The sequence below is a fragment of the Lissotriton vulgaris genome, chromosome 8, assembly GCF_964263255.1.
Source record: "Lissotriton vulgaris chromosome 8, aLisVul1.2, whole genome shotgun sequence".
NCBI classification, from domain to species: Eukaryota; Metazoa; Chordata; class Amphibia; order Caudata; family Salamandridae; genus Lissotriton; species Lissotriton vulgaris.
Genome location: NC_141696.1, coordinates 1,306,373,368 through 1,306,386,386, shown reverse-complemented (window position 1 = coordinate 1,306,386,386; position 13,019 = coordinate 1,306,373,368). Strand labels below are relative to the sequence as shown.

General features: G+C 48.2%; 1 protein-coding gene across 2 annotated transcripts in view; it reads right to left on the bottom strand.

The window, feature by feature from the left end:
• Positions 1–13,019, bottom strand: part of SLC35F2 (solute carrier family 35 member F2) — a 322,015-nt gene that overhangs the window by 286,312 nt on the left and 22,684 nt on the right. The window contains exon 1 of one of the 2 annotated variants that reach the window (XM_086935239.1): positions 2,985–3,369. The exons of the other annotated variant lie outside the window; for it this stretch is intronic. Within the exon in view, the coding sequence (XP_086791365.1) occupies positions 2,985–3,076 (92 nt within the window). The 5' untranslated portion in view covers positions 3,077–3,369. Of the gene's footprint in view, positions 1–2,984; positions 3,370–13,019 lie in introns of those variants that run through there. 2 annotated transcript variants of the gene reach the window in all.

The following is a 13,019-nucleotide window of genomic DNA, read 5'->3' as shown; positions in this document are numbered from 1 at the left end:
AGCTTTGGCAGAGTTACAGGGCGATCCAGAAGCTGAATGTTTCATAGGGGTACCCTCTTCAGGAGTACAACAAGGGTGCAAATGCCAAACAACCCCAGGAAGTCCTTACGGCAGGACCCTGTAGGAACGACGGTGCCCCGTTAGTCCTTCGGGCAGTTGTAAACCTGAGCAACTGGGGGATTGCCTGAATACGCTCCACCCCCTCAAGGGGTGTGAGTAAATACGTGGACTGTTGGTACACAGGATGCAAGGGGTGATCAGGCAAAATAGTGAGCACCGATTGGTTAGGCCACGGTGCAATTTGGCACTTTAGGTGAGCAGGGCAGCCTAGGGGTGTCACTGCTGCCTGCCCTCGGATCGCCCGTAAGTTGACCCACCATGTTGGCATATTTTGTATGCAAATAAACCTGCAGCAATGTTTCCTCCAACAAACAATGGATCTTGTGTGTTTTAATTTTAGACTGCTGTGCATGCGGGTGGGGTCTGTTGCCGATATTGGCACTTTAAAGCTGCCTGCGGCCCACGCAGGGGGGCCCCATAGGACGACGGCCACCTTAGTGCCACATGAGGGCACAAACTCGACAGTCTGGTATTTGGAACCGCTCAGGGTTCGGGGCTTGCTACCTACATCATTTCCGGCCCACCAGTGGTTGGGGAGGCAGGTATATAGACCACCCCCGCATATCTGGCGATACTTTTGGGCACCTAGACTTCACACCGTTTCCCTCCCTACCGCTTATCCGATGTGTTGGCTGGAAGGGTGGCTAGGGTAGGAAGGCTGTTAACTTGTTTTGTGTTGCAGGCGGAGTTACAGGGCGATCCAGAGGCTGAATGGTACATAGGGGTACCCTCTTCGGGAGCACAACAAGGGTGCAAATGCCAAACAACCCCAGGAGGTCCTTAGGGCATGACCCTGGAGAAACGACGGCGCCTTGTTAGTCCTTAGGGCGATTGTAAACCTGAGCAACCGGGGGCTTGCCTGGATACCCTCCAACCCCTCAAGGGATGCGAGTAAATGGGTTGACTGGTGGTCCACTGCATGCAAGGAGGGGATCCCCCAAAATGGTGAGCACCGATTAGTTAAGCCACAGTGCAATTTGGCACTTCATGTGGGCAGCGCATCGTAGGGGTGTCACTGCTACCTGCCCTCGGATCGCCCGTAAGTTGACCCACAATGTTGCCATATTTTGTATGCAAAAATACCTGCAGCAATGTTTTTTCCAACAAACAATGTGTCTTGTGTGTTTTATTATGAGATCGCTGTGCATGCGGGTGGGGTGTGTTGCCGATATTGACACTATGAGGCTGCCCACTCAGGGAGCCCCCATAGAACGGCGGCCCCCTTAGTGCGACATCAGGCCACAAACTCGACAGTCTGATGTTTGGACCAGCTCGGGCTCCTGCGCTTGCTAACTACATCATTTCCGGCGCACCAGTGGGCAGGGATGCAGGTATAAAGACCTCCCACACCCATCTGGCGATCCTTTTGCATGCAGAGACTTCACGCTGTTTCTTTCCCTACCCCTTACCGGGTGTGTTGGCTGAATGGGTGGCTAGGGTAGGAAGGCTGTTAACTTGTTGTTTTGTGTTGCAGGAGGAGTTACAGGGTGATCCAGAGGCTGAATGGTACATAGGGGTACCCTCTTCAGCAGCACAACAAGGGTACAAATGTTAAACAACCCCAGGAAGTTCTTTGGGCAGGACCCTGGAGAAATGACGGCGCCCCATTAGCCCATCGGGCGGTTGTAAAACTGAGCAACCGGGAGCTTACCTGGATACGCTCCGCCCCCTCAAGGGGAGTGATTAAATGGGTGGACTGGTGGTCCACTGGATGTAAGGGGTGACCCCCAAAAATGGTGAACACCTATTGGTTAGGCCAAGGTGCAATTTGGCACTTCATGTGGGCAGGACAGCCTAGGGGTGTCACTGATACCTGCCCTCGGATCGCCCGTAAGTTGGCCCACAATGTTGGCATATTTTGTAAGCAAAAAAACCTGCAGCAATGTTTTCTCCAACAATGTGTCTTGTGTGTTTTATTATGAGATCGCTGTGCATGCGGGTGGGGTGTGTTGCCGATATTGGCATGATGAAATGGAACAACCTGGACTAGGAGAATGAAGATTACCAGTAACTAACCTGACATTTTCTTAGTAAAGAGAAAACATCCTTATCATTAGGGTGACCAGGCGTCCCGGAATTTGCCCGGACTGTCACGGTTTTTCAACAGTTGTCCCGGCAAATTTCGGTAAAATTGGTTCATGTCACGTTTTTTAAAACGGTGAACTGAAAACAGAGGGAGGCACTTTTTTAGGGGTTCAAAAGCAGAACTAGTAAGCAGCTAGTATGAATAAGCAATTTAATTAACAGGTATGATACTGGTTTCAAAAATTACATTTTATTTATTTTCTTAGTGCCTCTTCTGTGTTTCTATGAGGATAAGCGCTGTCATTCTTTGCCACTTTATTAATGTAAAGTTGTAGTCCTTCCTCTGTGTTTGCGAAATGTCGCGGTTTTTGGGTCGCACGATCTGGTCACCCTACTTATCATACAATTGAAATGATAGGGCATAGACTCGAGTCCGGTAGCCCACGTGAAAATTTGATAAAATGGAGGCGTTTTCAATCATGAATGAGCCCTGGGAAGGCAAGGGGTATCTCTTGGGGGCTTGGACACCTGCTGCGCCCCAGATCCGGGCCTGCTGAGCCAGATGTGCGTTTGATGGTCAGTGGAAATACAAAGAAGAGGCTATTGAACTTTCAGAGTCACAGTAAACAAGCACGCGACACTTTGCCCCACGTGCCAAATACAGCAAGCTTTGTTTCCGGGCATCCTTTCCCTATTCGCGCAGCGCAATGAAATTAGTTTCCGATCAAATTAAATGATTTACCAGCCCTCCAATGTTCTCTGTTCAGCATCAGCAACCAGGCATACACTCTGGGACCCATCCTGCTTGCATCAGCCCGCACCACTTCCTCGTTACTCACCAGGAGAAGATTTCCCTTCTCATCTTCCGCAGCACAGCGCAGAATTTTCTCTTGGACGGATACTCCCTCGCTTTGGTCCTTTCCATCTCCATGTCCAGCGTTGTCGATAAACAGAAAATCCCTGGGCCGAGGTGGGAGCCTGGAGCTGTCCGTAGGGACTCGCACAGCCTGCCTCTCACAGCATCTCTCCCTGCCCGACGAAGGGCTCGCGGCAGCAGCACCCAGGTGCCAGGGCCGGAAGGTGGCAGAGCTGCTGGGGCTAGATACCCTGCCGAGGCAGCGCAAAAAGGCTCCGCGGGCAGAACGTCAGCCTTTACCTACAGAAGTTCACAGTCACATTGAAAACGATGTCCATCCCTCAATGCACACATCCCTAGTTCTTTATTCAGACATAACTAAACGAGCCAGGGAAGCTAACACATGGCCAGACCAAAGCAAGCGATCCGGCGGCTCGTAACCAACCACCTGCGAGGCTGAATGCATGCGACTCCAACAAAGCTGGCGAAAATGTTCGACTGCCTCGTCCTCGATTACATTCTTTTTCTTTCAAAATGTTAACATTCGAACACTGTGTAAAAAATCCACAGAACTTAGACACATTTCTAAAGGAGCACAGGGAAACTCAGCAAACCACTCCCGTCACTTCCTCGCCAGAACACGTTATGGTTTCCTTACATCCCCAACCATGGCAGCCCTGCGAGTGTGCACTGAGTGTAAGGCTGAGGTTTTAGGTGGGGCATGGATAGAAGAAGCCCGTGCTCTTGGTGCGAACATCGCCACCACCAGGGGTGGCTCTAGGCTCATGGTGGCCCTGGGCAGGGAGCGTTGGTAGGGGGCCCCGGAAGAGGGGGTCAGGGCAGGGTGGAGCGCGCAGGCCAGTGAAGGGGGGGGTTCAGGGTGTTTGGAAGTGGAACAGAGCCGGAGGCCGCCAAATCCCTGCCAGGGGCCGCCACGCAAATATGTATCCATCCTCAGAGGATTATTATATTAAGGAAATATATTGGTGTGGTGGCCCCTGGAGTTTGATGGCCCTGTGCAGGTGCACAGCTTGCACATGCCTAAGGCCGCCCCTGCGACCACCCCTTATGAAATTAACATTTTGTTACGGATCATTTATGTGTTGGTATATATGTAAGTGTATCATATTTCTGCAGTTGCAGAGTGATGCCCTATGATCGATTGAACTGCAATGTCTGCCCTATTTTATATGTAAAAACGAATAAAAAAAATGTTTTACAAAATTTATATGTATATTTCTGTAGTTGCATTACGACAGCCCAATCCACTCTAATCAGTGCATCCTATTTTTTCAGGTGCTGATTTCAGAGGGCACCCCTTGTTTCTGTGTTTTTTCTACACCCAGCTATTTGCTCTATAGAACTTTGAGAATGAGCAGCATGTAAAAAGGAATAGGTAGACAACATTCATTAAATGCATTATGTATCCTTTAAATGATGATAAGTATATTTGAGGCTTCATAAAAGCTCATCATCATGGTTTATGTACCCAATCTTTTGATTTTAAATATATAAAGGATAATTTCCTTTCAACACTTTTACCTCTGGGGTCCATGAGCCAGCATCTGCCCCAGCTACAGAAAGCTACTTAAAAAGGCGTTGTATGGAGAATGCTGTAAAAGGAGATTATTCCATGGTACTCCAATGTTGTTGGCGCCAATTCGCTTAATAACATTATTTATTATTCACATAACATAGTATATGAAACATTGACAAGATACCTCGTACCAGGATTCCAAGATATTCCTAGTTTTCATGGAACAAAGAATGTGCAAATCTTCGACTCAAATGAACCTCAGAGAGCTGCAACTTACTCATTGTTTGCGATCCACACTTCCCACTGACTAACAGGTCCCCAGAGGACCAAGCGCTCCCTCCAGTCTAGATTCTCCTGTTCACCATCAGGGAACCCATCATGGGATGTCCTCATACTGAGCCCTTGAGGCTCCCACTCATGTCCAAGTCCTACGGGCTCATACTCATGTTCCTAACTATGGCCCTCCATCTTAAGATGATTCTGAAATGCTATACGTAGCAACCGCAGGTCAGTTTTGCAACGCATAGGCCAAACTGTGTTTGCATATCCATATATGCAGCAGGGGCGGCCTTAGGCATGTGCAAGTTGTGCACCTGCACAGGGCCGCCAAACCCCATGGGCCATCATGCCAATATATATCCTTAATATAATAATCCTCTGAGGATGGATACATATTTGAGTGGCGGCTCCTGGCAGGGATTTGGCAGCCTCCGGCTCTGTCCCACTTCCAAACACCCCTCCCCTCCCCCTCTTCACTGGCCTCAGCACTCCGCCCCGCCCGGACCCCCTCTTCCAGGGCCCCCTACCTAGGCTCCCTGCCCAGGGCCGCCATGAGCCTAAAGCCGCCCCTGCATGCAGATCAAGTCAAGGTACGTGGCAGAGGGATGCATTCACCGGGTATGTGCAGGTCAGGGTGGGGGTGCCATTTCATAGCTGTATTTGCACATGGTATGTTTCAGGTCATAATGACGTACACTGACACCACTCTTTGTGCAAAGACTGAATATGTGCAGGTTTGAGTTTCTTTGACACAGGTGTGCATACATACGTCACGTGCAGGCCATGGTTGAGGATACACCAGCGGTGTAGAGGTTTTAATGAAATGCATAATTGTATTAACATGATGTTATAAACGCATAACATATTCAATATGTTATGCAAAGGAGTTGTGTTTATTTTTACACTGGATAATAAATGCAAGACTCAATGCAAAAATGGTTGTTGGTGTCTGTCGCCATCTTATTCTTTGCACTCAGTCATCCTGTCCTTTCACGCCAAGCACTCAGCACTCAGTAGAATCAATGTTTTGCAACACGTCATTCTCCTGTATACAAGGTGATGCTTCGTTCTCAAGTTTCGTTTCATGTGAGTCTCATCGACACTGTGTGCGGGTGCGTTGTGCACTGTGAGCTCTTCGTGAGGATTTGCCTTGTTATCGTGTGCACCGGAGTAAAGTGAGTCTCAGCGACACTGTGCGTGTGATCTTCGTGCAGCCTGAGACCCGTGTGTGGAGTGCCCAGTGATTGTGCACCCGAAGCGTAAGGAAGACTCAGTGACGCTGTGTGCATGTGCTTTGTGGCAGCCTGAGATCTTCATAACTGAAGTTGCCCGGACCGGCAGTCCCGGAGGAGCTGAGTTGCCGGCCCGAGCCGCCGTTGCCAATTCACAAAGCTGCATTGGAGGCCCAGCCGCTGGACGAGGAGAGGAGAGTGAGTTTGTGCCCCCCAGGTAACGTGCGTTGAATCCAGGGGCGGGAGCGCAGGCTCAGAGGGAGATGCTCTCGGCCTCTCTCGTGTTGGCAGAGCGAGCCTCTGCTTCGGCTCGTATCGCAGCCTGTATTGCCAAGGGAGAGGCGGTACAAGGGCCGGACTGCAAAGCTGCACATTTTGATTACATCGTACCGTGTTGGGGGCAATTGTGAGAGGCTGACTGCAAGTCAGGAGATGAAGAGAGACCGCCTAAGGCCCGGTGATTGGGGCCTGAGTGTAATACGCAGTATTCCATTTCTGCAGAACGGAGTAACTGACTGTCGTATTACACATTGCATAATTTCTGCATAACGAGCACCTGATTAGAGTATTACGCATTGCATTATTCCTGCATAACAAACTACCTGATTATTGTATGAGGCATTTTATCTGCATAACGAACTTCCTGATTGTCGTATAACGCATTGCATTGTTTCTGCATAACGAACTACCAGATTAGCGTATTGAGTATTACATTATTCCTGCATAACAAATTACCTGATTAGTGTATTACGCATTGCCTTATTTTTGCATAATTACATATCTGGTGGTTGTATTACGCATTGCATTATTTTACCTTGCAAAGTGTATGATTGCTACGTTACGCATTACAGTAGTTTTACATTGCAAAAGTACCTCATTCTAGCATCACAAACTGAATGACATGTTTTTAGGCATACAGGAGAATGTTTAGAAGTGCTCATTAATATCGCCAGAACTTACAAGGGCTGGCTGACCTAACAACAAGGAGAAATATTACACAACCTCTTTTGTTGGATTTATATTGTGTGGTCTTATCGTATATCTTTTTACATAAAGATTATACTCGTTTTTATAAAACTCGCGTGGAGTCTATTTGTGGTGTCATCATTGGATTATTGTGAGTGTGGTTGCAAATACTTTACACATTTGCCTTGAAGATAAGCCTGGCTGCTCGTGCCAAGCTACCGAGGGGGTGAACGGGGCTATCTAAGAAGATGACCTTCCTTTCCCTGACGTTGGAACGCGGGTCCCTACTTGGCCTAAGGCACCTACCTCAGCCAACCAGGGAACCCGGGTCTAACACCGGTTGCTGTGATTTTCAGCACTGGGTCTTTGTCCGCACTGTGCAATTATCGCGAACCCCATGCACAGCACAAGCAGGCACTGCTTCTTTTCTGCCGCTCGAGTATATTTTTTACTCGAGCTGCAGCTTTCTTGACACAAACTGAGAAATGCAACCACTCGCGTTGAGAAATCTTGCCGGGAGGTTGATTTTTCATGCTCGAGATCGCCAACTTGACGTTGACGATTCCGAACAAGGAAAAATCTCAGCAGGAGGTGGATTTTCCTTGCTCGCGCTCGCCAACTTGACGGTGAACAGTGCGAGTGAGGAACAAACCTCCGCCCGCTAAGTAGAGTGGAGTTTATCGGAACTACACAAGCTCTGCATAACGCAGAGTGCGGAAAACTCCCAAAACTCTGCAGAGTTTTTAGTTTGATGTACCACTAGAAGACAGTAAAGATCCTTCAGAGACAGTGGGATGTGATTCTACCTGCCCGTATTTACCATATTATAGCTGTCTAGTTCCATAATATGCACACTCATTTGCACACCCAAACTTATACCTGCATTCACGTGGGGTGCCCGCGTAGATGCACATCATACCTATCTGTTCCTGGACAGATCCCCGTAATGTACAGAAAGTCTATGCTTGTGGGGACCATATATATAATAGACTTAGGGCCAGATGTAGGTAGGCCAATACCGGTCGGTAATGGCCAAAAATCGGTATTTTCGGCCGTTACCGACCGGTATTGAGCAATTGGGATGTAGGAGTCCGAAAATCGTCCGAATCGGTAAATTTAAAGTTTCTGAATCCGTAAATTACCGAATCTGAAAATATACTGAATCGGTAAAATTACCGAATCGGTAAAATACCGAATCGGAAATATTACCGAATCGGTAAATTTACCGAATCGGTAAAGTTACCGATTCGGTAAAATACCGATTTGGTAAATAAGAAGTGGTAAAAATGAAGAATTAGATGTAGGTAAGCACTGAAATACCGAATTTGCCTCAAATTCGGTATTTAAGAGTCGGTATTTACCATGGATTAGAATCAGGTGGTAACCAGGTGCAACCCATAAAAATGGACCCAAAATGCAATTCTTCTTGCACAATGGCGGCATTTTATGTCTTTGCAAGACAGCTACGGCTACAGAAGGAAGGAGAGAGGGAATGGCAGAGAGAGGAGCAGGTGTACAGACAGAGGATCACCCTGTTAATGCTCACAGAGGCAGAGATACTCCAGAGGTACAGGTTGGACTCAGACTCCATCTTGGACCTCATCAGGGACCTCCAACCACTGTTGGAGCACACTACCCCAAGGGCACACGCTATTCCACCCCACGTGCAGGTGCTGTGCAGCCTACACCTGCTTGCGTCTGGTAGCTACCAGAGTGTGGTTGCTGCGGTAGGTGGTGTAACTCAGAGCAGCCTGTCAAGGTTTTTCCACAAATTCCTTGACGCCATGTTACAGAGGATGGACCATACATATCATTTCCTGCAACCCATGCTGAACTGGTCCAAACAAAATCTGACTTTTACCAGATGGCACGATTCCCCAATATAATTGGATACATTGATGGCATGCACATTCCCATTTGTCCCCCTGCTGCCACCGAATATATATACAGGAATAGGAAGTCAACTCACACCATCAATGTGCAGGTGATTTGCAATGCAAAGTGCCACATCACTGACCTTGTGGCAAAATTCCCTGGGAGTACCCACGACTCCTACATATTTCAAAACAGCGGCATCTATGCACGGCTGACTGCAGGGGAATTTGGTGAAGGATACCTGCTAGGTAAGACACAGTGTGCGACACCCATAACGCCTATAGCTGCAAGAAGTACATGTATGCATGTGAGTAATGTATTCCCATTTCCTTTTAGGTGACAGTGCATATGCCCTCCGCTCCTTCATACTCACCCCCTACCTCAACCCCTCAACACCCAGCCAAAGGAGATATAACTGGGCCCACAAGAGCACAAGAAATGTAGTGGAGCGTACGTTTGGTATCTGGAAAAGCAGGTTCAGGTGCTTGCACAAGAGTAGAGGTGCAAGGCAGTATACCCCCATCACCTGCTGTAAGATCATTGCTGCCTGTGCTATGTTGCAGAACCTTGCTGTGAAGAAGGGTACTGAGGTGGACTTGTCAGACTATGAGGATCATGACGACGACATTGCTGAGCCTGAAACACAACCTGCTGGAGTGACAACACCAAGTGATGGCAGATACAGACGTGATGAGATTACACGCAACTATTTCTGAGTAAGTAATGAGACACAGACAGGTTGTGTATGGGAACAACGTAATTTAATGTTGCCACAACGTTCAAGCACGGAAGTGCAACTAAATAAACATTACATACGTGGGGGCTGTATGTCCCGGGTTACTTCACCCATGACCGATAAAGTCACTTGCGCCCGCGCTTCCCTGAGCCACTCTGATGTTGGTCACTGTGTTCGGCACGACCTGCAGACTCAGCTGGGCGCCTGCTACTCCTCCGAGGCTCCAGAACAGCGCTTGCCATGCTGCTCCGGCTACTACTGTCGTTAGCCTCTGCAACGTCCAGGGCAGGATTCTGCGCAGTGTGTGAAAGAAGCATGGCCTCTAGGGCACTTGTGATTCTGCCCATGCCCCTGGTGACCTCAGCCGTGTTCTGCGTTAAGGCCTCCTGCATATTAATGCCCCTACGGCAAAGCAGGGATGTGGCAGTGGCCAGACGATTGATGGCCGTATTGTGGATACGGGCCTCCCTGCGCCTTGTGTGGGACTGACTGTCTAGTTTTGAGCAGAGCTGTGTCATGGTGTTACTCATCTGCTGCATCCCAGCAGCAATGTCCGCATTTGTTTTAGCTATCTCCTTATTGGACTCGACAATTGCACTCATGCCCTTCCCCATGTCTCCTATTTTGTCATTCAGGACTCGGAATTGGCGATGGCAGACTTGGATCGATTTGCCCTGCATCCTCTGTATGCACACTATGCTCCCCTCCAGACCACGGAACACCGTGCCATCTCCACGTCCACCTGCACTACTGGGTGCGCGTTGTGTTCTGCGCGCTGTGACTGGCTCATTACTGGACTGAGGTGCTGCAGAACTGACATTTACAGTGGTTTGAGCCTCATCCCCACCCTCTGCTGACTCCATTGCTGGTAATGTGGCCACGACACGCCTCCTGACTGGTGGGGTTGCAGGAGTGGACAGGAACAGTGATGGGGAGGTTTCTGGTGAGAAAACCAGGGGAGGGGATTGTGAGAGCTGTGGGGAGTGCAGCAACTCTGGGGTCTGTACTGTCTCATCTACTTGTGAGATGCCAGTCGTGTCACCTTCCTCCTGCGTGGCTTGTACTTCGCTTGGCCCTGCTTCATCTCTCTCCTCCCTCGCTGGTGCTGTCCCTTCTGTTTCTGTTTGTCGACTGGCTGATTTTGCACCTAGGTATAAATAAGCGTATATCAACTGTGTGCTACTGTGTCACAGTCACTACAATAAATGCTTTACACACTTCACTTTCATTTCTCTGCTTTACTTTCAGTGACTTGCTGATGTCTGCGCAGTTACACAGGTTCTTACATTTGCTGACTACATTTCCCATAATGCATAGCTCCTGTATAGTGCAAGCAATACTGGACTGGGGTTGGCTTGTCCACAAAGGTTAAAGGGAAGCAGGTTGGTGTGGGGTGTCATGCTGCGCATGCGTCTTACCTTTTTTTGTTGCTCTGGCAGAACTGTCCACATCTCCGAGTCCCACAACACTGTCTGCCTCTATGGTTGAGGCCACCAACTCCTCCAGGTCAGTCAGGGGGGGCACTGGGTTCCTGCCTCCACCGGTGACACCAGCCTGCTTGTGTATTTCAGCCATCTTCTTCTTGGTGAGGCTCCTGATGTCATAAAATCGTTTTTTTAAATCCTCAATGTTCTTGGGTGTGACTCCCACTGCATTGACTTTTTCTGCTATTGCCAGCCATATTTTACGTTTGGCAGACTCAGTAACAATGAGGGAGTGCCTGCCAAAAGGTTTGATGTGCACTCTCACCACGTCCTCTACCAGTACCTGCAGCTCCATGCTGCTGAACTTTATCTTCCTTTTTCTTTCAGCCTTCTGGCTCTCACTGCTGCTTGCCATTTTACTTTTGCTGAAGTTTCCACAAAACTCTCCCTGCTGCTCTGTGTCTCTGCTGTGCTCTGACTGCCTCTACAGAACCTTCTAATTAGTTGCAGCTGCCTGTGTAGCCACTTCCTGGTAGGGAGGGGGAGGGTGGTAGTACCTGATTGGCTGTTTTCTTAAGTTTCACTTTTGCTTGCTTTCCGAATCGGAATTTACCAATTCGGTATTGACCGATTCGGTATTTACTGATTCGGTATTTCCCATTCATTCCTATGGGCCTTTTGGCCCATAGGAATGAATGGGAAATACCGATTCGGTACATACCGATTCGGTAAATTCCGAATGTCCGATACCGAATTTTAACGATTCGGTAAATAATACAGATTTTTTTTGCTACATCTCATTTACCGATTCTGGAATACCCAATCGGTAAAATTCGGTATTTTAGAATCGGTAAATTGAAGTTACCTACATCTGGCCCATGGTCCCCACAAGCATAGACTGGCCAGCCTTAGTAACGAATTGGTGAACCTTAGTTTTGTCCAATCAGACAAAATGATATGTATTGAACCCTTGCGCTCGCACCGGGGAGTAGCTACCCATACGTATGCACATGCGCATTGAATTCGCGCTCCGGCTCTTACGTCCACCTTCTGATTACCGTAGGACAACCCGGAAAGGGTTTATGCCCAGGCGCTTGCCCTAATTACTTAATGAGAATTAACGTCCGACTCACTTCTGTTTCGCTATTGGCAGACACACTGAATGGGTAAGTGTACAGGAGATAGCACCCCGGGACAAATATAAGTCTTTTTAGTCTTTTTAGAATGGATTTAGACATTGTGGCTTAGAACCGTCTGTACCCGGCTTCTACTGCTACAGATGGTTACATATTCCTATTTACTTTTCCAGTACTTTCTAGCCCGGTAGGGTACGGGCGCCCAGTGTTTTCACCAGAGGAGATATCCCTCGATCAAGCGAGGTGAGCATTTTGGAATATCCAGAATTACGACGGCACTTAATGTTGATGGTGCCGAACTTAAATATAATAATTTTTATACCAGTCACTGAAACCTTGAGACATTTCTAACACATACGGGGCTATTAATTTTGCCACCTTACAACCAGTACATAGGTAATGCTACTGGGTGTTCCATCTAGACTCTGATTGCTAATTCTCACTGGGTATGGGCCCCTCTGAATATCTACTTGGGTGTTTGGTGTCTCGTGTGCCTGTTCTGCTCGTTTGTGTAAGCGATGTGCACACAGCGGTGGCACATTATATGGCATCAAGTTGCTACTGATGCTTTTACCTGTGGTTGACAATGTTCTTTTTTCCTAGGTATTATAGGTAGACAACCTCGCTGCCCGCCCGGATAAATTTAGAGGGTATTTTATTTGACTTCCATGCACTTTAATTTTATAGTATTCGTCCTGATGAAGCGCCAACGACCCTTATGGCGACATAATCGCGAAACATGTTGATCCATGACTTTCTTGACACCTAGGGTCAGTGTGCCTACAGGAACAAGATTTTATTTAGCAGTTAAGTCTGCTAAGGGTATACAAATG